The sequence below is a fragment of the Eublepharis macularius genome, chromosome 5, assembly GCF_028583425.1.
Source record: "Eublepharis macularius isolate TG4126 chromosome 5, MPM_Emac_v1.0, whole genome shotgun sequence".
In the NCBI taxonomy this organism is placed as follows: Eukaryota; Metazoa; Chordata; class Lepidosauria; order Squamata; family Eublepharidae; genus Eublepharis; species Eublepharis macularius.
The window spans coordinates 172,133,995-172,160,317 of NC_072794.1; the positions used below are offsets into that span (position 1 = coordinate 172,133,995).

The 26,323-nt window shown below is 49.0% G+C and overlaps 1 protein-coding gene across 1 annotated transcript in view; it reads left to right on the forward strand.

Annotated features, from left to right (window-relative positions):
* DNMT3B (DNA methyltransferase 3 beta) overlaps positions 1–17,458 on the forward strand; it is a 61,624-nt gene extending 44,166 nt beyond the window's left edge. The window contains exons 11-21 of the mRNA XM_054981363.1: positions 1,917–1,996; positions 2,334–2,446; positions 2,573–2,756; positions 4,169–4,253; positions 5,733–5,878; positions 8,682–8,772; positions 8,889–9,037; positions 11,199–11,284; positions 11,422–11,491; positions 13,016–13,134; positions 14,867–17,458. Of these exons, the coding sequence (XP_054837338.1) occupies positions 1,917–1,996; positions 2,334–2,446; positions 2,573–2,756; positions 4,169–4,253; positions 5,733–5,878; positions 8,682–8,772; positions 8,889–9,037; positions 11,199–11,284; positions 11,422–11,491; positions 13,016–13,134; positions 14,867–15,008 (1,265 nt within the window). The 3' untranslated portion in view covers positions 15,009–17,458. The remainder of the gene's footprint in view (positions 1–1,916; positions 1,997–2,333; positions 2,447–2,572; positions 2,757–4,168; positions 4,254–5,732; positions 5,879–8,681; positions 8,773–8,888; positions 9,038–11,198; positions 11,285–11,421; positions 11,492–13,015; positions 13,135–14,866) is intronic.
* Positions 17,459–26,323: the final 8,865 nt, after the last annotated feature.

Sequence of the window (26,323 nt, forward strand, 5' to 3'; positions counted from 1 at the left end):
CAGTAGTGGGATTCGAACCAGCAGACGGCTGATTCACAGCCGTACCACTTAACCACTATGCTGCAATAGCTTTATATAACAATAACTGTGCTTCTATACCAGTCTTCTGGACAGATTAGTGTCCCACTCAGTGTGGTGAACCAAATCAGTGTTACTATTATCCCCACAATACAGCTGGGGAGCTGGGGCTGAGAGGAGCAGCTTACCGACGGCCACCTCTTGATTCCATGGCAGCAGTGGGAGTCAAACCAGCAGGGTGCTGACTCACAGCCCAACCACTTAACCACTATGGTTCAGCAGCTCTACAAATAATAATAGTGCCTCGCTTAGAGCAGTGAACAAAGTCAGTATTGTCGAAGGCTTTCACAGCCGGAGAACGATGGTTGTTGTGGGTTTTCCGGGCTGTATTGCCGTGGTCTTGGCATTGTAGTTCCTGGCGTTTCTCCAGCAGCTGTGGCTGGCATCTTCAGAGGTGTAGCACCAAAAGACAGAGATCTCTCAGTGTCAAGGTGTGTAAAAGATCTCCGTCTTTTGGTGCTACACCTCTGAAGATGCCAGCCACAGCTGCTGGAGAAACGCCAGGAACTACAATGCCAAGACCACGGCAATACAGCCCGGAAAACCCACAACAACCAAGTCAGTATTGTTATCTCCACAATCCAGCCGGGGAGCTGGGTAGAGAGAAGGGTCTGACCCGAGGTCACCTGCAGAGCTCATGGCAGGAGCGGGAGTTGAACCAGCAAAGCACTGCTTCACGGCACAATCACTTAACCACTATGCTACAGCATAGGTGAGGTTCCTCCCAGGCTTCCCATACCCAATAAACAGCAACGCCATTGACATCACTGAAAGGAGGGGAGAAGTTCTCTGCCAAGGGTCATATATATGAATCGATGTCCATCATAGTCAGTATTGTCTTCTCAGTCTGGCAGTGGCTCTCCCGGGTTTTGGGCAGAGGACTCTCACATCACCCACAGCCTGGTACTTTTAATTGGAGGTTCCGGGGATAGGGAAAAGGCCGTGGCTCAGAGATGGAGAATCTGTTCGGAGTACAGAGGTTCCAGGTTCAGCCTCCGGCATCTTCAGTTAAAAGGGCCAGGCAGAAGGTGCTGTGAAAGACTTCCGCCTGAGACCTTGGAGAGCTTAATGGACCAATGACCTGATACAGTGTTAGGCAACTTTGTGTGAATCTGGGACTAGAGAAAGGCATGAACCGGGAAAATGGCGGTTTGTGGTTCGTCACGTTTCACGAACCACGAACCACAAATTGGCATGAAATTGTCCGGTTCGTGAACCGGTTTGGTTGGTTCATGCGTATGTCACTTCTGGGGCTGCAGAAGGTCTGCAGAAAGCCCGTTGCCTAGGTAACAGATCGATCAAAGTTAGGCTGTCTGCAGTGACAAACTGAAAAATCAACCAAACGAACTGCTCTAAAAATTATAGTGGTTCGTCACAGTTCATCAGAAATGCCCTCAGATGAACTGCTAATTTGCAAACCAAAAAAATGGCGTGGTTTGTGCCCATCTCTATCTGGGACCTTGTGCACTGAGCCACGGCCACTCTCCATAGAGCTGCCTTATTCTGAATCAGACCTGTGGTGCCTCTAGCTTTGCCCTCTCTCCTCTGACTGGCTGAGGTGTCGGGCAGAGGATGAAGGCCTTCCCCAGCACCTGCTGCTGGGATCCTTGAAGGGGAGATGCCACGGACGGAAGCTGCCTACAAAGCAAGCGCTACACCCTTTCTGAAATACTCTCCACACAAAAAAAGGCCCCTTCAATCCGAGTTAGACGTTACTGTTGTGTGTGTCAGGAATGACTGCAAATCCCCAACTTTGGCATGTCACGTTCGGCTTGGCTCCCTCCAGAAATTCCTGTGTATATTTGGCTGACCTGCTTGTTCACTCATTGCTTGCACAGATAGCTGCTTATCGTGCGGGAGGAAAAACGCGGTGACGTTTCACCCATTGTTTGAAGGGGGTCTCTGCAGGACCTGCCAGGTGAGTGGTTCAGGTGCCACGGACTCCGTCTGTTCTGTTTATGGATTTGGTTTATTTATAGCCTGCCTTTCTCACTGAGATTGAAGGCAAGATTCCGTACAATCTAGAATACTATCTAGAATACTATCTAGAAAAATTTCACTGTCATTAAAACGATGCCACTGTTTCCTTGCTACAAACGCCCTCTTGGACAATAGATGGAGGGGAAGGCTTGCATTCAACGTGATGTTGGCTGTGGCGAAAGCCCAAGAGGCCCTGCCCTCTCCCGGGGTCTTAAACTGTGGGGAGGAGGCTGCCCAAGAGACCCTGGACCACCCAGCTACCTATTTCCTTGCAGGATCGGTTCCTGGAGCTTTTCTACATGTATGACGAAGACGGGTACCAGACCTACTGTGCCATCTGCTGCGAGGGGAGCGAGCTCTTGCTCTGCGGCAACACCAGTTGCTTCAGGTGGGGGCTCCTTCTGCTTTGCCCCAGCTCCGTGCCCTCCCTGCCCTCTGCTCCCTTCCTCGGCCTCGGCCAGCCTCCACACTGGCAGGGTGCTAATAAGACGGCTCTCTCTCCTGCCCGGTGCAGGTGCTTCTGCGTGGACTGCTTGGATGCCCTGGTGGGGCCGGGCGCCGCTGCCGCAGCCAAGGAACAGGAGCCCTGGAGCTGCTACATGTGCCAGCCCCAGAAGCGCTACGGCATCCTGCAGCGACGGCATGACTGGAACACTCGCCTGAATGAGTTCTTCACCAGCGACCAGGAGCAGGAATATGTAAGGAGAGGGGACTTGGGAGCCCACACATCCGATCTGCATCTCATACACATTATGTCGGCCAGGCTTACAGGGCTCGGGTGCGGCAACATTTCTAAACCAAAAAGAGGCTCCCACGGGAATACATCCAACAAAAACCAGGGTAACACCCTCCCGGGGACTATCGTAAACAGATCCAGTCAACTCGTACAAAATTGGTATATTCTGGGCTAGAGCTTCCTGCAATAGAACAAACAACATTAAATTCACTTCATTACTTATCTGACACCCAGCTGGGCTCTGCTGGTGGCATTCCTTCACTGATACGAAGCAGACAGAGTACAAACAGAAACTTTAATTATTTGGAATCTCCACGGGCCGGACTGAATTTCGGAACTGGATGTCGTGTTGTGATACTTATTGGAAACTATTTATTGTACTATTTATACTTGGAATTGCACTTTATGCACTGTTGTACTTTTTATACACTTATGTGAATGTACAACTTTTGTATATGAGCTGACTATATCTGTTTACAATATTCCCCGGGAGGGTGTGGCACAATGTTCCCTCTAAGCTTTGCAGTGTTGTGAGCTAAAAATCTACTTTGTGAGCCGAAACAACAACTTTCATTAAAGTTTTGGGTGCACCTCCTTTTTTAAAAAAAATTGCAATTGAATCATTTTGATTACAATCAAAACAATTTAACAATAAAAGCCATTAGGTGAAAGGGCCACAAAAATCAGAGTATACTTCTGTATAAAAATGGATATGTCCATCCTGATTACAAAGGGGTAGTTGTATTAGTCTCTTGCTGCAAAATAAAGCAGACACGCAATGGTACCTTAAAGACTAGCACGTTTATTTCAAGATGAGCTTTTGTGACTCAGTGCTTACTTCTTCAGCCTCCTTCTGCACCAAGGCCAAGTTAAATGACGCCTTCACCATGGTGGTGGCTGAAGCGCTACCTCCTCTCCTTCACTCTCTGGGACTGAGGGGATCCTAGCGATTTCAGGCTGCACGGGTCAGGCCAGACCCGATCGCTCTGCTCTGCTCTGTTCCCCAGCTAGAGAGCCAGCAGTGGCTGGAGGCGCTCTCTGGCACCCCCCTGGGGGCCAAACCAGCAAGAGAGCAGAGAAGTGGGATGAGGCTCCATCCCTGCCCCTTCCCTATAGGGCCCACCTGCAGATGCTGGCTGAGTGGGAGGGCCTGAGGGTTAGTATCTGTGAGCTACATCTGAGAAGCTGTGAGCGGAGGAGTCAGAATCTGTGAGCGATTGCTCACGTGCTCACATTAGCGGGAACACTGATGTGGCAACATTTCAACAGTGCAGGGATGCCTCCTGGTGCGGTAGCTGATCAGTGCCTGTGGCAATTGCAGCAGGGCCGGAGGAGCCTTTTCTCGCTGACCTTTCTCTCTGTCTCTCATTGCAGGAAATGCCCAAAATCTACCCAGCCATCCCAGCGGCAAAGAGAAGGCCAATCAGAGTGCTCTCTCTATTCGACGGCATTGCAACCGGTATGATGCCTCGATTGCTGAACAGGCTCTGATTTCATGCTTGCGATTAATGCGAGGAGGAGGGGTCCAAGGACCATTGATAATAATTACGATGCAGAGGAGGGTCAGTGTGGCGGGTACATCAACGGGTATATCCCGCCACGAGCGCCAGCACCTTCCACCATTCGATCCCATATTTCCTTTCCTCTCAATTTTTGGTTTTTTGGCTGGGGATTCAGTCACGCCTCCCCCTTTACGTGGCCAGCTGGATTTTGGCTCCAGCCTTCGTGTTTCTGCCTCTGTCTCACTTCCTTTACCGCTCGATCCTTTGTACCTTTTGGGCACAGCTGCGCCCGGTGCCTAGCATTTCCTCTCCGTCCCTCCCTTTCTTGATTCAGACCCCATGACAGTTCTCTGCAAGCCACATCCCGCACGTCTCAAGTCTCTTGAACTTCCCCAGCTTTGCTGCACTCTTTCAGCCCCTTCCAGGGCCTGAGTCAAGCCCCGGGGCTCGGACAGCTGTGATATAGTCCATGGCTAATGAGCGTACCCCATAAACATTCCATGCACTTCCCATCAAGTTGGGAATGCATGTACCACATGGGTTGGCCCATTCATAAATAACGTTAATAGTGATCGCTGACTTGGGTGCCTGTTCTTCTGGCACGCTACGTGTAGAGGGGCCAACCTTTGTGAAATGTGCATTTATTACTTATTGACATATATAGTCTTCTTTTCTCACTGAGACTTCACAGTGTAGAACGCTTACACAGCATAATCCATGGCCTGTCCGGCCTGAGTCTTACTGTGACAAGATAATGCGAACAAAGTGCAGGGTTCATGTGAAACTGCCATCGGCGGACACAGATCCTTGGTCTGTTAAGATCGACATTGCGTGCTCTGACAACTCGACAAAGCCTTTCATCTCACCTGCTACCGGATACTTTAGCCAGAGACGCTGAGCTTTGATCCTGGGACGTTCTGTTTGCAAGCCACGTGCTCTTAAATTGCAGTTGGGAAAATGATACTTGTGTCTTACCAGGTCATATGAGGATGGATAAAACGCAGTTCTTGGGACAATCTCTCTCTATCGAAAGTGTGACAACTTTTTTTCTGTGGCCTGCATTCTTCTACTGCAAGGCCAGTCTGGTTAGTTTGATGTCATTTCTGGCACTGTTCATCCTTATATCTGTTCCCCATCCTACTTCTCAGCCTACCGCACAGTGTTCGTGTGTTGTTATGTTCCGTCATCACTACTGGCAGATTGTGTGTATTTGTGTGTTTATGTCACTAGAGAATTCCCATTCTGCAGCTTTCTTCCATGTTCAGAGCATGCCCACGCATAGTTCAGCTCTTGCACTTTGGTGTTAGGTGATGAGCGCTGCACATCTGTTTGGCGTATATATCTCAGGGCTTGCAAACTGGTGGGGCATTCAAGAGGGACCTGATTGCAAAGAGATGGATATCCACGTTCTCACCCAAAATGCTTCTTCCTGATAGGTTATCTCGTGCTGCGGGATCTAGGCATTCAAGTGGAGAAATACATTGCCTCTGAGATCTGCGAAGACTCCATAGCTGTGGGGACCGTGCGGCACGAAGGGAACATCAAATACGTGCATGATGTCAGGAACATAACCAAGAGGAATGTGAGGAGATGTGCTCAGCATGTGTCTCGTGTTCTTGGCTGCAGAGGTGGCTGGCCAGTCAGTGCTGTACCTGGGGCCTGGCTTATTGTTTGCAGTGCTGGCTCTGGGATTTTGGGGACTCTCCATCAAGGCACCAACAGTGGGTGGCTTTAACCTGTCATAGGCAAAGGATGCAATCCTAGCACTCTCTCCAATAGCCTCTGCACTTCTAAGAGCCAGGCTATAAGAGACAAATTACACAAGGAGGAGCGCATGAAGGGAGTCGCAATGTTAGCCGGGAAGCTGAGTTTCAAAAGAGGTCCGAAGGCTTTGTTAATTTCCCCTTTCTACAGAGCCAGAGAGATCTGCTCACAGGGTTTGTTAATTTCCTCTTTGCCTCCTAAGGCTCTGTCAGTTCCACCTCCCCTTCTGGGAGGCAAAGAGGAATTTGACAAAGTCTTCCGATCTCTTTTAAAACTCAGCTTCCTGGCTAACATTGTGACTCCTTTCACGTGCTCCTCCTCGTGTAATTCCTCTCTTGTAGCTTAGCTCTGAGTTGCTCCATACGAAGTGAGCTTGGCAGTGCTGTTGGGACAGGCAGCCTGTTCTCAGTTTCATCCCTCTGGCCGGTACTAGGCCAGGCCACCCTTTTGCCCCGTCTTACAAAGGGGTTCGTAGAATTTCTTGGGCCGCTTGGCCTGGCATCCAGAAGTTCCCCTGGTCTAATCTGACCTCTGGCACAGGATCACTAGGGGGTCTTAGGCAAGCCAGTCTCAACCCTCCCGCCGATGCGCAATATGGGAATAATAGCACTGTACCATCTTATGGGTCTGTTGTGTGATTTATGTCTGAAGCTCTTTGAAAATATCAAATGTTATATAAATGCAAATTGTTGTTAGAGACAATCCAAGAGGCAGCTGAGTAAGCTTTGCCCGACAATGCACGTGTCTTGCAGGACCTACTTAATTTCTCAGGGGCATGCAAGGCAGAATGGTTTCAGTAGGCTTTTTAACCAGCCATGATATATCGTTGCATTTTTAGAAAAGAGCAAGAGTCCAGTAGCACCTATAAGACTAAGAAAATTGAGAGCTGTTGTAGCACAATGGTTAAGTGGTTGGGCTGCAAATCAGCACTCTGCTGATTCGAATCCCACTACTGCCATGAGTTCAGTAGGTGGCCTTGGGTAAGCCACTCTTCTCAGCCCCAGCTCCCCAGCTGTATTGGGAGGATAATAATAACACTAATTTGTTCACTGCTCTGGGTGAGGCACTAATCTATCTAAAAGAGCAGTATATAAGCGCAGTTATTATTATTGTTATTAAAATTGGTGGCAGGATATGAGCTTTCAGGAGTCACAGCTTCAGCATTGAAGTCACAGCTCATTTCTTCAGAACTTCACAAATTTTGTTAGTCTTACAGGTGCTACTGGACTCTTGCTCTTTTCTACTGCTATAGACAGACCAACATGGCTACCCTTCCTGATATATCTCCACGGAATCTTTGCCACCTGTATTTTTTTTTTTACTATTGGTAGTATTCACGGGACCCCTTAATTGTGATGTTTTTAGTTTTAATATATAGTATTTATTGGTTTATTTATTTATTTCAGATTTGTATTCTGCCCTCCTGGCGAGTGGGCTCAGAGTGGATAACAACTTATTAAAAATACAATTAAAAAATTCATGTACATTAAAAACAACACATAAAACAGGACGGTGGACAGCCTTCACAGGGCGGGTTAAGATTTATACACCCCTTTTTCCAGGCTGGCGGAGGCCCAGCCTCAGCCATATGCCTGGCGGACCAACTCTGTCTTGCAGGCCCGGTGAAAAGATAGTAGGTCCTGCCGGGCCCTGATTTCAGCAGACAGAGCGTTCCACCAGGTGGGAGCCAGGACCGAAAAGGCCCTGGCTCTAATCGAGGCTAGGCGGGCCTCCTTGGGGCCAGGGACCACCAACAGCTGTTTGTCCCCTGTTTGTTTTACTTTTAATATATAATATTATTGATGCTTTTAATTGTTTTTAACGTTGTAAACCCCTTTGGGCCTTGGGAGAGGTGTATAAAAATCTAATAAAACAAAATAAATAAACAAGGGACTGGCGGGAAGCGGAGCCTGAGGAAGTCGGGCCACCCGTGTGGCCTCTGGGCCTGGGCTTCCGCCTGTTCTGGTGTGTAGTGCTCAGCCAGTGTGACTCCAAGGCTTGGAGTGCCCTGCGAAGGGGCAGGGAAGGAAAGGCCAAACAGTGCACAGGCCGTTGGGCTGCGGATTTCCTCTGGACTTGAAAGATGCCGGCATTAGTCCTTCAGGAGCAACCTGTACACGGGCTGCATTTCTTTATTATTTTCCCATCACAACAGTCCTGTGAGGCAGGTTTGGCTGAGCAAGCGGCTGGCCAAGGGCCACTCAGGGAGCTTGGGGTTGGCGCACAGGTATCTTCAGTGCTACCTGGGCATAATATTGCCTCGAGTCTGCACTAGAAGGTTTACTTGTTCTTTTGGGAAAGAAGGAAGCCTGCATTGAAGGTTCAAATCTTCGTCTCAGTAACTTTATCAGGCAGCCAAAGGAGGGTCCCTGGGGCTGAACTAAGATGGAAGGGAGGGTCTCGCTGATGCGCTTCTGTTTTTTTTATTTATTTATTTAATTTATAGTCCGTTTTCCCCGCACGCGGGCTCAAAACGGATTTACAACATAATACATAAACAATTAAAGCAATTTTAAAAAATTGATAGCAGTCATAAAATACAATATCGGACATAGCAGGTAGCACATTTTGCCTCTACCACACATCCACCTGTCTGTTGCCCATTCATTCATCTCTTGCAGATCGACGAGTGGGGTCCGTTTGACTTGCTGATTGGTGGGAGTCCTTGCAATGACCTGTCTATTGTGAATCCTGCTCGGAAGGGATTGTATGGTAAGAAGTCATGCCGAGAGGGACGAGGTTTGTGGGTCCCGTTCTGGACCAGGGAGTCCGATGCTGTTGGCTGTCACTCTCAACCCGGCCACCCTTTCTTCCTTTCCTCCTTTTAGAGGGGACCGGGCGACTGTTCTTTGAATTCTATCATCTTCTCAATTACGCACGGCCCAAAGCTGGGGAGGACCGCCCCTTCTTCTGGATGTTCGAGAATGTGGTGGCGATGCGTGTGAATGACAAGAGAGACATCTCTCGTTTCTTGGAGGTAAGAGCCATTGGCTGGGCCGGACCACACTGCAGGAAAAGGAAGGAGAGCCACCAGGCAGGGTTTCTCAGCTAACTGCCTTGATAGGATGAGATCCTTCCAGATCTGTTCTGCTCCTCTAGCACAAGGCCTCTTCCCCAGATGCTAAAAGCACAGCGGAAGGCTCCTTGTTCCAGGGGAAATCAGCCCTTTGGGCTCGCCAGTCTTTGGCATATCTGCACCACAGACTTAAAACTGGTTTAACAATCCCCCCCTCTCCAGGAAGCTCTGGGGACTGTCATTATGTGATGGGTGGGACCTTGGGAATCTTCGCACGCTCTCCAAAAGACAGTTCCCAGAATTCATTGGTGGAAGCAAGGACATATAACGTATACGTTTGCAAATCAGACAAGCCTGCAACGTTCAGTCCTGTCTTTTCATGAAATTCATGCGACTTTAGGAATTGAAAATGTGAAAAGAGCACAACTGAGAATGCCCGTTCTCGCTGCAAAACTTATTTATGACCGCTAAACGAAGGGCACCTTTCTCTCTTTGGCTGATAATGCTGGGAGCTCCAGGCTTTGGGGAGTTCTCAAGGGGGGGTGTTCAAAGAAAGGACAGAATGTCTGTTGACACTTTGCCCAGCCATGTGCAGAGCGAGCCCAGCCACGTGGGCTTCGTCCAAGCCTCTGGAGATGGACCGCTCTGCCATTTTTCTCTCTTATGGATGCTGTTGGTTGCATATTGATCTTTTCATATTTATGCACCGAAATGTGTTTCGCTGTGCTACTTCCCATGAAGCTTTGTGCATGTATTTCAGCCAATCACTCTCTCTCCACGTAACATACCTCACAGGGTTGTTGGGAAGGTAAAATGGGGGAGAGAAAATGGCAGGTGGCATCAGGAGCTCTTTAGAGGTGGGCTGGGATTGAAAAGTACCAGACAGACTTGCCGTTCTCAATGAATGATGGGCAATCAGAAGATTTGAATGACTGCATCTCTTGATGGTTATCTTCTTATGCCACATGATTATGGAACGTGTGCAAAAATCCACAGAAGCCCATACACGGGCTTTCTCAGTGGTGGCCCCTACCCTGTGGAACGGCCTGCCTGAGGAGGTCAGGAGAGCCCCCCCCTCCTGGCTTTCCGCAAACAATGCAAAACTGAATTATTCAAAAGGGCTTTTTTTCTCAGCTAAGAGGGTGGTGTTGTAGGAAAGGGGTCCCAGATGTAGACTTCACCGTTATGTTGCCTTACATATTATCTGTTGCTTTAAATATGTCCTCCTATATACTACTTTTGCTTCATGTTGTTTAATGTAAGTCCTAGAATTGATTGTGTTCTGTTTCAGCAATTCCTCAACCCCATATTGGATCCTTGCTAATGCTCTGTCTTTGTAAACTTATATTCATTTACCCCATGACATTGTTTATGGAAATGTTCTTGACACTCTATGGAAATGTCCTTGATATTGGTTGTTGTGGGTTTTCCGGGCTGTATTGCCGTGGTCTTGGCATTGTAGTTCCTGACGTTTCACCAGCAGCTGTGGCTGGCGTCTTCAGAGGTGTAGCACCAAAAGACAGAGATCTCTCAAGATGCCAGCCACAGCTGCTGGCGAAACGTCAGGAACTACAATGCCAAGACCACGGCAATCCAGCCCGGAAAACCCACAACAACTATCGTTCTCCGGCCGTGAAAGCCTTCGACAATACGTCCTTGATATTGATTGTACTGATCTCACACTATTTAATCTACCTTGAGTCTCAGTGAGAAAGGCGGAATATAAATGACGTAAATAAATAATATTTGTGATTTGTAAAAATTGCTTCTCTCTCTGTCTTCTTTCTTAATTTATGTTATGCTGTCTATGACATTGTGGTCCAGCCCTTTCTCCAGACACGCTTCTCTTTTCTCTCTTCCATTGTATCCTCACAGCAACCTTATGAGGTAGGCTGTTTCAGGGATTGTGACTGGCCTCAGGTTATCCAGACTGACCAGTGGTTTGAATGTGCGTCTCCTGGGCCCTAGTTAGGCATGCTAACCATTATAGAACTGGCTGTTTAATTTATGGTGGGTTTCTGGAGCGAAATACTTTTCCCGTTCCCATTTTTTATGCTGCACCTTCTCCTGCTGTCCAGGAACCATGTGTTTCTCCTTAATGTTCCTCCTTTTCCCTTTCCAGTGCAACCCAATTATGATAGATGCCATCAAAGTCTCGGCTGCTCACAGAGCAAGGTATTTCTGGGGCAACTTGCCTGGCATGAACCGGTAAGTGGGAAGCCCTTCCGCCTCTCCCCACCAGCTTCTTCTCTTTCTTGTGCTTTCACTCTGTAAAATAAGCTTGGTAGGCAGGGACAGGGCAGTGGATTTCAGGCTGTAATGTAATGAGCTTTGTCTGTTCTCAGGCCACTGGTAGCTTCCAAGAATGATAAACTTGAACTTCAGGACTGCTTAGAGTACAGCAGGACAGCAAAGGTAAGACCCACTGCTCAATTCCAAGGGTTTTCTCTGTGATTCTCATTTATTTAAAAATATTTGGATTTGAGTCCAGAGGCACCTTAGAGACTGTCAAAATTTCCAGAGTGTAAGATTTCAAGTGTATAGAGCTTCCTTCTTCAGACACCTAAAACTATCCTCATGGAAGGCGTAACATTTAGCTGCACGGAGTGGAAATCTGTCAACCTCACAGAGAAACTTGGGTGTCTGGAGAAGGGAGCTATGATTCTTGCAAGCTTACAGACTGGAAGTCTGTATGGTGTAGTGGTTAAGAGCGGCAGGATTCTAATCTGGAGAACCGGGTTCAATTCCCCACTCCTCTGCTTTAAGCCAGCTGAGAGAGCTCTCTCAGAGCTCCCTCAGCCCCATCCACTTCACAAAGTGATTGTCGTGAGGATAATAATGACACACTTTGTAAACTGCTTCGAGTAGGCGTTAAGTTGTCCTGAAGGGTGGTATATAAATTGAATGTTGTTGTTATTCGGAGGAGTTAGCCATGCTAGTCTGTAGTTGCAAAATAGTAAAGAGTCTAGTAGCACCTATAAGACTAACAAACTTTATTGTAGCATAAGCTTTTGAGAACCACAGCTCTATTCCAACTTTATTGTAGCATAAGCTTTCAAGAACCATAGCTCTCTTCCAATTTTATGGAATTGCATCCATCTAACGAAGAGGGCAGTGGTTGTTGGAAGCTTATGCTACAATAAAGTTGGTTAGTCTTAAAGGTGCTACTGGACTCTTTACTATTATTATTATTATTATTCCTAGGAACAATTTCGAGTGGAGGAAGCAGGTTTCTCCTTAATCTCATGCTAGACAGCTCAGGAACTGTGAACGGAGGGAGGACATGCTGTGTAGTGGGCGCTGCAGCTCTCTCTCTGTTGTATTCGCTGCGCCCCTTGTTTCTTCTCCCTGCCTTCCTTCCCACCCGTGGCGTTCTCCTCTTCCCGCAGCCTCCTGAGCCAAGCAAGCCCGCAAGCTTTTAGTTCTAGGCCTGCACTCCTGCTCAAAAATGTCAGGCATTCCATAGATGTGACAGTACAAAGCAGATCACTTGCTGTGGAAACAAGAGGCTGAGGGACCCTTCTCTCCCCCTTGATGAGTTGAGGGCAGAGGACCCTCAAGACCCTTTCTACATTCCTGAAGACTCAGCCATGATGATCTTTGGGTTGGCCAGCCTTCCTCGGGATTCTGAATGGGTATTTTTAGCATTTGGGATGCCTTCTGGGCCAGCGTCAAAGGGGAACAGCTCCCTCCCTCTCCTTCCAGCAGAAGAGCAGACATACCAAGGACGTCTGAGTACATTCTTGGCATCCAGCACAGATGAATGAGAATCGTTCAGTCCCGGGACTGTAAATCCCTTTCTCTGCTCACTGGGATTCATTGCTGTCCCCTCTCTCCGCTTTTTGTCTGTTTTGGGAGCAAGCGTTATGAATGTCCTTGTCGCTGTAAAACCTGAAGCCCAAGACGCTCAACTTTGCTCTTTCATTTTTCCCTTTTCAGTTGAAAAAAGTCCAAACCATTACCACAAAGTCCAATTCAATCCGGCAGGGAAAAGCCCAGGCGCTTCCGGTGCGCATGAACGGCAAGGACGACGATTTGTGGTGTTCTGAATTGGAACGGTGAGATTCTGGATAGGAAAGAGAATGCGGGGCGGGGGGGAGACAGAAAATAACCAGGGAATGCTGCCAGGAGGCAAAGCTCGGTTGAGAGCAGTCCGTCATGGCACGGGACCCTGAGAGAGGCAGCTGAATCTGTCCGCAGAATGGGGCGCACACTTGGCTTGGTCACCTCTCCTGCCCACGGGCCACTGAGAGCCAAAACAGATGAGACGCCTGACATGTGGAGGACACGCGTCGGTTTCCTGCAAGGTTCCACGGGAAGTGTAGTGAGAAAGAACCTCTGCCAGGGAGATGAGAGAGAGAATCTCTCTTCTCCCTGGCAGAGGGCGTCTTGTCTAGTCTGCTCGGCTGCTTCTCGCTGCTGCGGGCTCACCCTTGCTCCCTAAAAGCACTCCGCAGCCACAGGGAGCTGAGCGTGCCGGTGGCGGTGAGAGGGAGCCGATTGCGCCGGCAGCAGTCAGAGGGAGCTGGCAGTGGCGATCGGCTCCTTGTCGGTCTCACTGCCACCAGCGCACGTGACTCCCTCTGGCTGTGGAGTGCTTTTAGGGGAGAAAGGGGAGCCGGTGGTGGCGAGAGGGAGCCACATGAACTAGACGAGATGCCTAGAGAAAGAACCTCTGCCAGGGAGAAGAGGGATTCTCTTCCTCTTCTCCCTGGCAGAGGTTCTTTTTCACTATACTTCCCGAGGAACCTTGCGGGAAACTGTCGCGCGTCCTCCACACGTCAGGCGTCTCGTCTGTTTTGGCTCCGAGTCTCCCTCCCTACCAAGGTGCTGCAAAAGTCCCAGCTGTGAAACTGTGTGGGTGCTCCCTATGCGGGCATGTACCTGCCATGTACATATATTTCGGCTTTGCAATTGCATCCACGCTTCAAGGGCTACATCTCTCAGAAGTGTTTCTTGCTCTCCTTTTAAGACATGCCTACGGGTGAAGGTGGGATTCCTTATTCATGTCTGAGACAGCGGGAGCAGGACAGGGAGGGGTCATGTGCAGAAGAACAAGAGAGCAGGACGTTGGGGGAGGAAAAAGGGGGGAGGGGTGCAGAAAGAGGGAAGAGGGCCCGACAGGAGAGACACCTGTCCCTCAGGTTCGTCTGCTGTTGCTGCTTTATGGCTAAAAATGGGAAGAAAAGAACAGCTGTGTACAAGCAAACCATGCAACCCATTCCTCCCTCCCTCCCCTCCTTGTAGGGCGAGCTCAGCTTTCTCCCATTTTTGGAATGCAAGCAACAGACGCGTCCAGCCTCAGAATTCTTTGCTCCTTATGCTTCAGGCAGGCCATCCACCTTTGTAAAATCATTGCACGCACATTTCTCAGGCACACTGAGTTTTATACAGTCGACAAACTGCTCCAGGGATGTGCTGGAGCTGCGTCAGTGGCCCCAGCCAATCAGCACAGCCGGCCTCTGCAGCAACTTAAGCTTGTCGCTTCAATTCCCCCTCAGGGAGGATTTGAACTTCCAAGCGGAACTTCCAAGTGGCCCCAAGAGTTCCAGTTCTGGACCTTTGGGGTGCATCCAGAAGATGCCGAGAAGTGCTTCTTCCCTCTCCTACAGAGTATGCAAAATGGCGTGTGTGTGTGGGGAGGGGCACCGATTTGTTCCCTAAACCGTTGTGTATGGAGATGGTTGCTCCTGGGCCTGGCCTGGAGTGCTGATGCACCACTGCAGGGCTGCCAGGCTTGCTCTGGAAAATGCCGTGCTGATGGCTCTGCCTCTTTGTTGTCCCCTCCAGGATTTTTGGCTTCCCTCTTCACTACACAGATTTGCACAACATGGGCCGTGGAGCTCGCCAGAAGCTGCTTGGCAGGTCGTGGAGTGTCCCTGTCATCCGTCACCTCTTTGCCCCACTCAAGGATTATTTTGCCTGCGACTAGGCAGCCCGGGGGGGCAACTCAGGCCTCCCCTGGTAAAGCTGCTTGTGGGGGGGGGGTAGAAGAGAACAAGGCAGCAATTCTACCTTCCTTCAAGGCACGTCCCCACCCCCCACGGGCCCTGGAAGGGATGGCCTCTATGGAGACTTGACGGGAAGCTTCCTTTGAACCGACTGTGACTTTCTGCTCAGCAATAACGCAGAACTCTGGATGCTTGTGGGAGCCTCAAACCTCATTAATCGGAAAGATTAATGCAAAGCGGCACAGGTTGGTTTTCTGGTGGGCTGCAAATGAGAACCCAAACTTGAAAGAGGGAGGTGCCAAAGAATCTCCCCATCTTTGCCTTTGAGCCGTCTGCCACGTGGTGCTTCGTACGCTTTACGCACGGGAACAATCAGGAGGCGAGGAGAAACGCCTCTCTTTTTTTTTTGAATACTTTTTTTTTTATAAAACAAAAACATTTTTTTTAAAAAGAAAAGAATGACACTTGGGCTGCTGCTGTACAGCATTGGATGAAAAAAGTGAGACTTCCTAGAAAGGAATTTCGTAGAAAGGGAACTGTTAAAGGGAAAGAAGACAAAAACAACCTTCAGGTGCATCCAGGTATATTTTTAAACGACGCTCCTCTGTTGGCACAACAAATGTGTTTTGAATGCAGAGTGTGATTTTTAGAGGGAGTGAAAATGTGATCCTTGATCCCCCCCGGGATCTTTCTTCCATATACATATTGCTGAATTGAGCAGAAGCCATGCGAAAATGCCTCTGAAGTTTTGCACGAGTTCTGTTCTTCCCAGAGGACCTTGTGCAGAGACATTCCAGGGACGGGAGTTGCGCTCCCGGCCTTCGGGTCAAGCAAAGGGAAAGGGTCCCTTCCCGTCTGCCAAAAAGAAATTCTACTGATGTTCACGTCTACCTTGGTGAGAAAGGATCTGTTTTCCCCAGTGCTGATAGTCCGGTCCCCTTGCCAGAAGAAGAACAACTGGAAAAGTGTCTTTGTAACTGCTTTGCCGCAAAGGGTTTTACTACAGAGGGACGCTGGCTTTGAGCCCTCCTGATGCTGCTGTTTACATCCTTAATATTAGCCAGATTTTCAACCAATATTGTTTTCTGCCACTGACTTCGTTATGAAAAGGAGGAGACTCATGAAAATAGGATCTCTCTGCCGGGGAATAAAGGAAAACCCCTTGTTCTTGTCGGTTGAGTAAGACCGTCCCTTTCTGATTGGCTCATCTTTCTCTGCTTGATGAATATCCACAAGGCAACGTTTTTCTACAGGGGTCTGCACAAAAGACCTGGGGGTGGGTGGGTCCTAGGCCGTGCCTTTCTCTATACAGTACATTCACTGGATCCGTTCCTTTCTCTCCTGGTGCTGTGCCACGTGTCGAGAAAAAGGGATTTCTCCCACTCACGTCAACCTACTGCCTCAACCACTGCGGGGGGCTTTCCCTCCCGCCACCCCTGTGCCTTCAGAGAATGCTCCTTGAGCTGCCCTTGGAAGAAAAATCCAAGCAATAAAGACGTCATGTTCATAGAGGACACAGCTCAGGGCAAGCCGAGCCGTGCTCAAGCTGCTGGGTTTCAAGTAGACCTGGTTGAAATGTGAGGCTGGCAAGGGAAAGACCTTCGTGGTGTGCCCATGCATGGGTGTGGCATTTCCTGTGAACGGTGCTGTAACTTGTGCCAAGCAGCTACACTTGCTTATTTTGCATGCCGGAGGTCGCAGCCCTTGTGGATATTGCGCTGGCACGCTGATTAAGCCCACGTGGCTAATTTGCACTGGTTGCAGCACAGTATAAATGAGACACGCGCACAAGAAAGTGCTTTGCCCCCATCGCCCTCACATTTGAGCCGGACTTTCAGTGGGCCCTGCGTAGGAGAACTTCCCTTAGGCTTGAGCTCGGGTGGGTCAAGAGTTTCTCACTGTCTGTCCAGGTCCGAAGACCGAGCTGTGCTTCAGCTTTGTTCAATGCAAGCTAGCACACGTTTCCAGAACCATTCCCCGGTAGTGGACTGGTCCAATGCTGAGATTTCAGCTTTGCTCAGGTATCTCTCCAGCAGGTGTTGCATTGAATGGTGAGGTTTTGGCTCTTGGCTGAAGTTCTTCTGCCCTGCCACGGGCTCTCCACGGAGAGCAGCAGCCCCCATTCAGAGAAAGAGACAGGAGTGGAGGGATGTGGGTCAGTAGTGACTGGAGCCCGCAGCCATTCTTGTCCTGCCTGGTGCTTGACTCAGGGGTCCCCTCCCCCATTGGCATCACCCCTGCAGTTCTCCAACAGCTGTCTCTAGAGGAGTCCAACTGAGTTCACTGGTCCTACTCCAGAGGAAGGCATTTTGAGGAACACTCTTAAGAGCCTTGGGGACAAGATGGAGATTTTCTCTCTCTCTTGGAATCACTGCTAGCAATCTAGAGTAGCATTAGTCTGGGAAATAGTAAAGAGTCTAGTAGCACCTTTAAGACTAACCAACTTTATTGTAGCAGGAGCTTTCGAGAACCACAGCTCTCTTCGTCAGATGCGTCGTTAGAGGCATCTGACAGAGCTGTGGTTCTCAAAAGCTGATGATGCATTTGACGAAGAGAGCTGTGGTTCTCAAAAGCTGACCATGCATCAGACGAGGAGAGCTGTGGCTCTCGAAAGCTTATGCTACAATAAAGTTGGCTAGTCTCAAAGGTGCTACTGGACTCTATGATTTTGCAACTACAGACTAACTCTTTTGGATCTATTAGTCTGGGAGCTGCTCCAGGAGACCTATATATGCTTAAGTGTTTTGGTGCTGTCATAGATGGGCAATAAAGTCAGTTTGAGGTTTGAGGCTGCAGTGGCCGTTGGATATGCCTTAAATATTCGCTCATTTGGCTTCTTTGTTTGGAACATGAAACCAAAAACCTCCCACAGGCTTGAGTTTACTGCCATGTGCTGGGACCAGACCAGCAGGCCAAACGGGCAGAACCACACGGGGATCCAGTGGTCCCAGAATGTATCTCTAGCAAACTCAGGTCAATGCATCTGATTCAAGAAAGAGAATACCCTGCATGCCTTCTGCTTGCGCTGTCTACTTTCGAGACTAGCGTGGCAGAGCGTCAGTTCCGCAGGGGAATTTAGGCTTTGTTTCTCCTGGTCTCATCATCCAAACAATTTAATTTACCATTTAATGAGGATGAGGCGCTGGAAAGCAGTGCAGGACAGAGATGTTGTCATTTGACTTGCACAAAAAAGTAGGACTAGAAACGGCGGCGGGGGGGGGGAGGGGGGGGTTGCCTGAACAAAAGTTGCCTTTTTGCTGCGTTTGGTTCTTAAGAAAGTCGCTTTTGAGCCACGATGTTCAGAAGAAGTTTAAAAGGCCTTCCCCTTTCCCTCTTGTTGGTGCTACATTTTAAGACTTGCTTTAATATCGAAACAGTACGTTTTAATAAAAATCACACTTGTTTTCTGTCTCTCTTTTTCCCCCTTTTTAATGAACTTTCTCGATCAGAAACTCAGTGCTAAAGTATGAAGAACAACAACTGAGCTTTGGGAGAGGTCGAGAGAGTGTGTGTGTGTGTGTGTGTGTGTGTGTGTGTGTGTGTGTGTGAGAGAGAGAGAGAGAGAGAGAGAGAGAGAGAAAAGAATTGGTTGCTACAAAGTTTACTTGGCACATTTATCATTGTTGCATTAAAGGCCATGTGTCTGTCACCAAGCATCCTGTTCTTTCTTGATTCCAAGATGTCCAGAAATGGATGGGTGCGGCTTATTGCCCAAACTGGGGCGGGGCAGGGGGGAGGGATCGAAAAGAGGTGCATCTGTGGGGCAGTCGGTGATTTCCAGGGGTTGGCTCGGGGCTCTGCAATTCCACATGGATAATAACAACATCAAAGTGTGTTATTATTATCCCCACAACAATAATCACCCTGTGAGGTGGGTGGGGCTGAGAGAGCGCTGAGAGAGCTGTGAATGACCCCAGGTCACCCAGCTGGCTTCAAGCGGAGGAGTGGGGAATCAAACCTGGCTCTCCAGATTAGAGTCCTGCCGTTCTTAAGTGACTGACCCAAGGTCACCCAGCTGGCTTCAAGCGGAGGAGTGGGGAATCAAACCTGGCTCTCCAGATTAGAGTCCTGCCGCTCTTAAGTGACTGACCCAAGGTCACCCAGCTGGCTTCAAGCGGAGGAGTGGGGAATCAAACCTGGCTCTCCAGATTAGAGTCCTGCCGCTCTTAAGTGACTGACCCAAGGTCACCCAGCTGGCTTCAAGCGGAGGAGTGGGGAATCAAACCTGGCTCTCCAGATTAGAGTCCTGCCGCTCTCAGCCACTACAACAAACTGGCTGAGAGGAAGGAAAATGCTGAAGTCCAGGTGCTGGAAGCTCAGTGGATTTAGGCTGGTGGAAAAGATGCTTGGAGAAGACCTGCGGGAATCCCAGGGTGGGTGAGGAGGGAGACGTGTCAACAAGGTGCTGTAGGAGAATGCCTGGCTTCTGATAGTGCCCCATGAGCAGAGGCCCAAAAGATGCCATGAACTTCATTGTTAAGAACCCTGAAAATTTTCTATTGCTGTTTGAAAGCAACGATTTCTGTTCTTGAGTGCTGCACCAGCACTAGATGAGATGACTAGAGAAGGAGCCTCTGCCAGGGAGAAAAGGGATTCTCTTCCTCGTCTCCCTGGCAGAGGATCTTTCTCACTATACTTCCTGTGTGCTGAGTGCTGGTGCTGGATCCCGGCTGTGCAGCAGCCCAGAGGGGCACCCAAGGCTGTCCTTGTGGTGCAGGGCACAGGCCCCGGGTGCTCCAGCAGGAGGGAGGGGAGAGTGGGCAAGAGGAGCCCCCCAGAGCTGTGTCCCTCTGGTTTCCTGTGTCAAAGCTGGTTAAAGAGGGAGGCATGCTCTCTGGGGTGCACACTGACAAGCCACCCTAGGAGGTGGAGGATGTTTATTTTATTATTATTTATTATTACCTTCAACTTTTATTCCATCCTCTCCACACAAGCAGACTCAGGGTGGATTACATCAATAAAAACATAATAAAACTAACACCTTAAAACAGTTTAAACCAACCAGAGTACAGCAATAAAGTATCAATTTAAAATACACAGATAGCAGCAATCAGTCTACCATTGAAGCCTGCCATTTTAAAAAACTAGATGGTGGATGCCTCTAGCAGGGAGGGATCCGATCTTCCCTTCTCTATTCAGGCCGGTGGAGGCCTAGCCTCGCCTCAGCCACACGCCCGGTGGAACATCTCTGCCTTACAGGCCTGGCGTCTGTGTGGAATGGGGCAAGGAGGGGATGAGAGCGGAGCTGGGGGGTGACCGTCAGTCCAGCCTCGTTGCCCTTGTCTGCTCTCGGCTGGCGTTGAGCCAAAGGCCCCTTTTTTCATTTATTCCCCCCATTCCTTCTGAGTGCCCCCTCTCTTCTCTCTGCCCATGCAATGCACAGGATCCTGCCCTCTCCCTCCCTTCCCTGCCCCAGCAAATTTCCCATCTCAGGATCCCTCCACCCTTCGCAGCCGTCTTCCTGGACCTCCTGCTTCCTCCATTTCCCCTTCCCTACGTCATAGCCAAGGTTGCCCCCCACCCAGCTCCGTAGGCAGAATGAGGTCTGGAGGCAGGAGGCTGCATAGGTCTCGGGGCTGGCATCATTTTGCCCTCCGTGCCACTCTTAGCTCACATACCCAGGGACACATGAAGCTGCCCTCTACTGACTCAGACCCTTGGCCCATCAAGGTCCACACATTGAGGGCAGTGATGATTCCATGGCTATGTCAACGTGCGCAGATCAGCGGGAGAGGGAGGGCATGAAGGGATGAGCTGGTGTGCGGCTCTCACTGCCTTCCATGCCCAGGGTAATCCCAATCGCCACTTTGGGGTAAGGAAGGGATTTTCCTCCGGGCCAGATTGCCCAGGGATCCTGGAGGGTTTGTTCCTTCCTCTGGGCATAGAGCAGAGTTCTATGACTCTGTCAACATACGCAGAGCGGTGTGTACTCTGTATTTTAATAACTCTTGCAGTGCAAAATCTTACTGTTCCTTTGGCCCCGTTATCCACCCCCTCTACTTCCTGTACCCCTCTGTTCTGAAGAAGAAAACAACATACGCAGATTGGGAGAGGGAGGGCATGAAGGGATGACCTGGTGCGCGGCTCTCATGAGTCTTATATGCCCATGGTAATGCCAATGGCCAATTTGGGGTCAGGAAGGGATTTTCCTCCAAGGTAGAGAAGGAAAAATCCCTGGAAAATTCCTTCCTCTGAGCATGAAGCAGAGGTCTCTGGATGAAGTGAGGGGGCAGACAGCTGTGAATTTCCGGCACTGTGTAGGGGGCTGGACTAGATGACTCTTGGGGGTATCTTCAGCTCTATGTTTCTAAGGTCGTTCTTGCCTATTCAGACTTGCCGTGGCTTTCCAGGGTCTGAAGCGGAGGTCTTTCACATCACCCGTTTCCCGATCCTTTTAACTGGAGCTGCTGGGGATTGAACCTGGTACCTTCTGCATGCCAAGCTGAAGTTCAGCTGTTAAGCTACCGCCCTTCACCAAGGATAGGCTCAACAGATATGAATGCACTGTATGGAAAAACCTGGAGCGGGCCTGTGCTGCTTGCTCTCCCACCAACTCTGTGCGTGTCAGTCTCTCTAGCTCTGCCCGATTTTGCAGTCTCAGGCAGGCCAAACAACGAGCTCTTAATTCCCAGAGGACAGCAACTGGACAGGCAGGTTGTGCTCAGCAGCGTGGGTGTGCTGGAGAGGCCGGAGTGCTGGACTTCGACCTGAGAGACCCAGGTTCAAATTCCTTCTTGGCCACGCAGTGTACTGGGCAATTCTGAGTCAGTCATTATCTCTCAGCCTAACCGAACTCAGAGGGTTGTAGTGAGAATAAAATTTGGGAAGGGCATCCCCCCTGTATACTACCATGAACTCCCTGGAGAACCAGGTAAAAATATGCTAGATAAAACCAAACCAGGCCACTGTAGAAGAGCTTTTTATTCATGTGCATGTTGTAGGGCTGATTGGCAAAGAAGCTCCAGAGACGTGGAAGCTAGAAGGTCTTTCCAGCTCACTCCCCCGACATCCTTTCTGTGCTTTTAATAGTAGCTTGACAGAAATGGAGCAGTTGATGCTCCCAACCCCCCATGAAGCTGCCAAGAGGGGCAAAAGCCTCACCTGTTGAACTCCAACCTGTCATTCAGCCGCCCTGCCAGCAAGAAAGGTGGCAGCAACCCTGTGTCTCTAAACTGGCTTTGTGTGCTTGTGGGCCTAATGTTGTGTGTGTGTGTGTGTGTGTGTGTCAAGTATCATCAAATCACAACTGACTTATGGCGACCCCAGCAAGGGGCTTTCCAGGCAAATGAGAAGCAGAGGGGGTTTGCCAGGGCTTTCCTCTGCAGAATCTTCCTTGGCGGTCTCCCATCCAAGTGCTTAGCTTCTAAGACCTGACAAGATCAGGCTATATACCGTGCCAACTTCCCTCCCATGGGCCTAATGTTGAGAGTGCATATTTCTAATGCTGGTACCTGGCGTGTTTGCTTCATGCCATAATAATGTTTTGCTCAGTCCCTGGCAGTCAGATTCCCCTCCACAGTTAACACACACGTGTTCCAGTTGAAGTAACTTTATTAGAGATCCATTCAGTACAAGGTGCATAGACAGTAGAATTGGCAGAAGTGATGTATGTAGGGCTAGCAATGTTAGTTCTAGGCAGGGGTCATTTTGTAGAAAAAGAGCTGGAGGAAATCATTAGCATGACTCATTAGCATAACCTATTAGCATATGCCACACCCCTTGACATCACCAGAAATGTGTCATTGGCATAACTGATTTGCATATGTCACACCCCTTGACATCACCTATCCTGGCTGTTTTGGACCGAATCTTGGCCATTCAGGGCCGAAATTGGGCCCCAAATGGTCAGGATCGGGCTGCTGCTGAGCAGGAGAGTGATCCACCACCCGTCAGAGGCCCGATCCAGGCCATTTCGGCCCCAAGCCAGGACAAAACGGGCCCCAAATGGCCAAGAGTCAGGTGGGCGGGGCCACCTGACATGTGACCTCTTTGGGGAACTGCCAGAACTGTGTTCCTGTGCGTTCCCCCTCGAAATGAGCCCTGGTTCTAGGGAATCTTCCTGCCTTTGGGAAAGAAGACTGTTAACAGGGGAGACGGTTTGGGTGAGACATTGTTTTAGACAGTGAGAAAGATGAACTTATCTTTGGTTCTCAAGAAGGATACATTTCGAGCCAGTTTCAGCTGGCAGTCAACGACACTGGCTCAGTGGAGAGAGAAAGCGGAAGTAAACATTTGCGAGATAACCTACTGGCATTGCAGCAATAAAGGACTCCCCATACTCCCAGAGACCAGAGGCTAATATACATTGATGACACAGATGCAGGAGGCATATATGACAGTATACTGTGTAAACACTTCAGGTACATTATCTTAAAATCCTTGCAACAACCCTGGAAGGTAGGTCAGTGTTATTATTTCCAATTTTCCAATTATTATTTCCAGTGGTGCATGGGAGGAAACTGAGGCTGAAAACCACTTGCACAAGGTCACTGAATGGGTGTGTGTGGCTGAGCAGTACTCAGACTGGACCTGTCTAATTTGTACTTCAGCCACTTCGGCCCCGCTCACATGTTACAGTGAACGCCTGTAAACCTGCACATATGTGCACACACTTGTTTGTAAGACAGAGCGAGCTTGAATTCTCTTTACAAATAAAACCGGAGAGCAGTCTAAATGTGGGACTTGAATTAGATGTTCAGCTGTCCATGCATTAAATATAACACAAGAATCACTCAATGCACACATAAAGAATCAAGTGTACACTGTACACAGATTACTCATACATTCATGGTCACTTTTGCTGCTTTCGTTGACTCAGTCTGGTCTTGGTTTGGGGGGGGGATTACAGGAGAAACTCTTGCATGGGGTGTGTGAACTCATGCAGCAAATAGACTCTACCAAGCAGGGCTTTTTTTCAGCAGGAACGCGGTGGAACGGAGTTACGGAACTTCTTGAAAATGGTCACATGGCTCGTGGCCCCGCCCCCGATCTCCAGACAGAGAGGAGTTTAGATTGCCCTCTGCGCCGCTGGAGCAGCATGGAGGGCAATCTAAACTCCCCTGTCTGGAGATCAGGGGGCGGGGCCACCAGCCATGTGACCATTTTCACCGAGGGCGATTTAAACTTTTAAAAACTCTTCCCTTGTCCCAGCTGGCCCAAAGTGACATCATTGGTCCTGGGAGTATGCACGCACTTTGCACGCGCACATGTGGTACCAGGGGCCACCTCCCGCCAAGAGTTGCCCCCTGTGCTGGCAACCCACTGGGTTCCACCACCTCTTTTCCCAGAACAAAACCCCTGCCGTGACCCACTTCCATAATCCCATATACAGACACTCGTTAAAAAAAATTAGGAATTTCCTATTCAAGGCTTGTGATATCTCAATCGCATTTATTTGTTCTGAATAAAAAAAGGTGTTTAGAATGTAATTAAGGCTCGGTCTGTTTAACAAATGTGCAGTAAAAAGTTTGCATTGCTGGGATGGGGAGGGAGGTGCAGTCAATAATTTCAACAGAACTCCCAACAACAACAATCAGTACCCACCCTCCACATAGGGCCTAGAGACTTTCTGAAATTAGAATTAATCTGCTAAAAAGGGTCGGCTTGGGTTAGTAATTGGATGGGAGACCTCCAAGGAGGACCAGGGTTGCAGAGGCAGGCAATGGCAAACCACCTCTGGTAGTCTCTTGCCATGAAAAATCCACTAGGGGTCGCCATAAGCCAACTCTGACTTGAAGGCACCATACTCATACACACACACACACTCCAGACTACAGAGATCACTCCCTCAGGAGGAAATGGCTACGTTGGAGAGTAGACTCTATTGCATCACATCCTGCTGAGTTTCCAGTCCCTACCCCAAACTCCGCCCTCCCTAGGCACTGCCCCTCCCCCCAATCTCCAGGGGACAGGCTTGTGTGGTTTTCCCACTGCTGCTACAGTCGCATTGCTTCCACATGGCAAGTTTCCATGCAGGTTAGTTCCCAGCCCCGGTCCTAGGGGTACCAACTTCCAGGCGGGGCCTGGAGATCTCCCAGAATTACAACTGACTTCTGGTCTACAGAGATCAGTTCCCTGGAGGAAATGGCTACTTTGGAGGGTGGACTCTGGGGTATCTGATGCTCATGGAGTACCCTCCCCAGGCCCCACAGCATAAGAAGAAGCAGGATGTATCAACTGTTCAGTAACAACCAATACTTAACCCACTACTGTGGGATTGTATCGATAATATTGCCAATGAAAACTGATGACTGCATTGCATTATTAACATCAATCTCTGCGTGTATTAATTGCATACAATTATATTAACTGTAGGCATGCTAATAATAATAATTCCACAAAGTACATTTATTTGACATAAATACCAAACTGCAAGGGAAAAGAGTATTAAATGGGAGGGCTGTATTGTAAGGAGGGGGGTCTCAGATGCTTCGCTAATGAGTTAGGAACCATAGACTTCACCACTATGTTGCCTTACATGTTATGTGTTGCTTTAAATATGTACTCCTACATACTACCTGTGCTTCATGTTGTCTAATGTCAGTCCTAGAACTGATTATGTTCCGTTTCAGCAATTCTTCAACCCCATATTGAATCCTTGCTAATGCTGTGTCTTTTAAAACTTGTATCTAATAATAATATAAGTCATTTAGCAACTGTAAGGGCATGGAAGGCCCATTTCCGTTGACCACCAGTCAGGTTCCATGATACAAACTGTTCAGAAGAACATAAACATGCTCAAAAATCAATAAGCATTCTAATACAAAGTTAATATGGGCATGTCAAAAAATTTCCTAATAATTTAGAAAGAAGCTGTTGCAGTTTGGAATTATGCTGATATGTCTAAGCCTATTGCTCTCATTTGACCTAACATAAAATTTAGGGTTTTTTTTTTTAAGGTTTTAAATTTTATTTGAAAAGTAAAAAAAAAACCCATAAAGACAAATAATATAAGCAAAATATATAACAGTACATACAGACAGTAGGAACAGAATGGATAACAGCATATTACACTAACAACTATTTCTCCCTTCCATCCCCTTACTTACATACACTTAATATTTAAATAATTTCATTCATCCAATCACCTATGCAGGAAAAACCTGAAGTGCCGGGGGCGTGGCCTCTCGCTGGGAGGCGGGACCTCCCTCAAGCCCCTCCCTCAAGGGGGCAGAGCTCCCGGCGCCTTCGTTGCCCCGCCCGCGATTGCGCCAGAGGCCCGCCAATCAGCACGGCAAGGCCCCGCCTCTTCCCCCTGCCGGCCCCGCCCCCTTCCCCTTTTCTGCGCCGCGCTTCG